General features: G+C 47.6%; 1 protein-coding gene across 1 annotated transcript; it reads right to left on the reverse strand.

Moving 5' to 3' along the window:
- Positions 1–939: 939 nt before the first annotated feature.
- LOC111815238 (40S ribosomal protein S27-like) lies at positions 940–1,506 on the reverse strand. Its single transcript, XM_023709635.1, has 2 exons — positions 1,487–1,506; positions 940–1,248 (listed from the first exon to the last, which is right to left on the reverse strand). Exons 1-2 carry the CDS (start codon positions 1,504–1,506, stop codon positions 969–971), a joined length of 300 nt encoding a protein of 99 aa, XP_023565403.1. The 3' UTR covers positions 940–968.
- Between the last annotated feature and the right edge of the window lie 636 nt (positions 1,507–2,142).

Here is a 2,142-nt window from a genome sequence, read left to right on the forward strand (position 1 = left end):
ACCAGCTGAATTGAGGTAGCGTAGTACCGGGTGTGGGAGGCCCATCTGAGGGTTGTTACCAGCAGCACAGGGGGCAGGACAGGAGGAGCTGTCATTAGGCTGTTATGGATGCCCTTTGGAGAAGTTGTTGGAGCTGTTGGAAGCTGCTGGTTCTCTTGGGCTGTTCTGCTGGAGAATCTTGGCATGCTGGCTTTCCTCATGAACTCGGCTGTTCTTCTCGGTGGAGGAGCTCAGAACTATCATTGTTGCTGACGGTGGCTGGGCCTCATTTTGGAGGAGCTTTGGTTTTCATCTTGAACATCATTTCCTGGCTTCAGAGGGGAAGATGGTGCACGGTTCAGCCTCATAGAGAAGCTTGTCATGCTGGCTTTCCTGATAGGAACTCAGCTTTCCTCATTGCTGGAGGAGCTTGGGACCTCACCGTTGCTGAGGACGGCTGTAGTACCTTTCGTGGAGCTCTGATACTTTGAGAGTTGCTTCCTAGGTCCAGTTTAGATCCTTCAACCTGCTAGCACAGATCCTTCACCCCACTGGCATAGACTTTCTAGCTTCCACCACTGACGTTTGAGGCTTTCCAGCACAGATCTGTGAAGGAGGCTTTTGTGTGACTGTCCTGGGCTCTAGGCCTCCAGTTGGACTTCTGGGAGGCACTGTCATGGGCTCCAGGTCTTTAGCTGGATTCATGCAGGATAGTAGGATCCAGGCCCTCACCTGGAGTCCTTGGTTTTAGTGTGTGGACAGATTTCCTGCATTCCTTGTATATATGACTCTTTGGGTGATTCATTATAAAACAATATTTTAAAATGTGTCCTGTATTGTTCTGCTTGCAAAAACCCCAAACCACAAAACTGGGACATGTTGCCCAACACCCAAAACTTTTTGGAGCAGAGGTCTGATTTGGCTCATTTTTTTAAAATCCAAAATGTGTTTATTGGATGGCTTCCCACTCATCTTGACTGAGGGTACTGTTAGTGCTGCTTCCTCCTGAAGGAACATCCTTCTGTGAGCCTTGCTTTCCCTCCTGTAGGCTGGCACAGGACAGTGGAGCAGCCAACACACAGAACAACCTTCTGAGCTTGGCTAAAGACTGTGGTGATTTTATAGCGTCCTGGGCACTTCACATCCATGAAGTAGGAGTTGGGGCTCTGCACCAGGCGCTTCTTCTTGTTCTTCCTCTTCACCTCCTCCAGAGAGGGATGAAGGAGCTCTTTTTGCAAGAGCCATGTTCTTGAGAGTAGATTGTCACCACTGAAAAGGGTGGCTTATGTTTTAAGGAGGTGGCTGATCTTAAGGCACGGACATCATGGCAGAGGCTATGGCAGAGCAAAGATGCTTAGTGCTTACTGGCCAGGAAGCAGAATAAGAAGGCAGCAGCAGAGAGGGAGAGACCAGACTACACACACCCCTGCCTCCATGACACCCCCAGACATGCCCACCAGTGCTCTTTACTAATCTCCTCAGCATCTCTTAGTCCAGGCAAACTGACACATCACCGTTAATGATCATGTTGTTCCTAAGTGACCCATGTTGAGTACAGTGTTAAAGAAGCTTGCACCTTACTTTCAAATGGTTCCAAAAAAATAAGTATATATAAAGCCAAGATGGCAAGAGGGCAACAATTGATACATCTGGATGAAGGTGTCTGAGTATGCTTTACATACTTTCTACTTCTCCGGTTTGGACATTTTCCAAATGAAATGCTATGGAAGAAGATAAATAGGAAATCATAGAAACACTTCACAGTGCATACTAAAAATTGTGTCTCAGTGGGCTTCCGTGTCCTCAGGGGCAAAGCGCCTAACTTTCTGGGAGCTGAGGGGAGACTTCACATTTTGTCCCCACAACAGGGTACCTTCTGAAAGTTTACTTCATTGGAGGTTGGGGTGCTGGATTCCTCCTGTGTCTTCAAGCCTTTCACCTACAGTCAAGTGATGCTCGACTGGAGTCAGGAGGAATCAGGCCTGAGTCTTTATAGTGCTGAAATTTGAGTTCAGCACCCCACATTATCCTTGTGGCCCAGATATTCCCTTCTTTTCAAAGGTTGACTTTGCTAGTCAGGGATCAGATCAGAGGTAGATTCCTGGATTCTTCATTGTCACCAAGAGTAAGAAGTGTTAGCTTCACTGCTCAGGGGTAGAATGA

This window comes from Octodon degus, unplaced genomic scaffold (genome assembly GCF_000260255.1).
Source record: "Octodon degus isolate 3935 unplaced genomic scaffold, OctDeg1.0 scaffold00013, whole genome shotgun sequence".
Classification (NCBI taxonomy): domain Eukaryota; kingdom Metazoa; phylum Chordata; class Mammalia; order Rodentia; family Octodontidae; genus Octodon; species Octodon degus.

What these genes read in the sequence shown, in the direction of transcription:
- LOC111815238 (XM_023709635.1), bottom strand. Translation starts at nt 1,506, where the DNA reads ATGATCATTAACGGTGATGT. An exon ending in ATGATCATTAACGGTGATGT is followed by an intron (nt 1,249 to 1,486) that starts GTCAGTTTGCCT and finishes CACCCTTTTCAG; the next exon opens with TGGTGACAATCTACTCTCAA.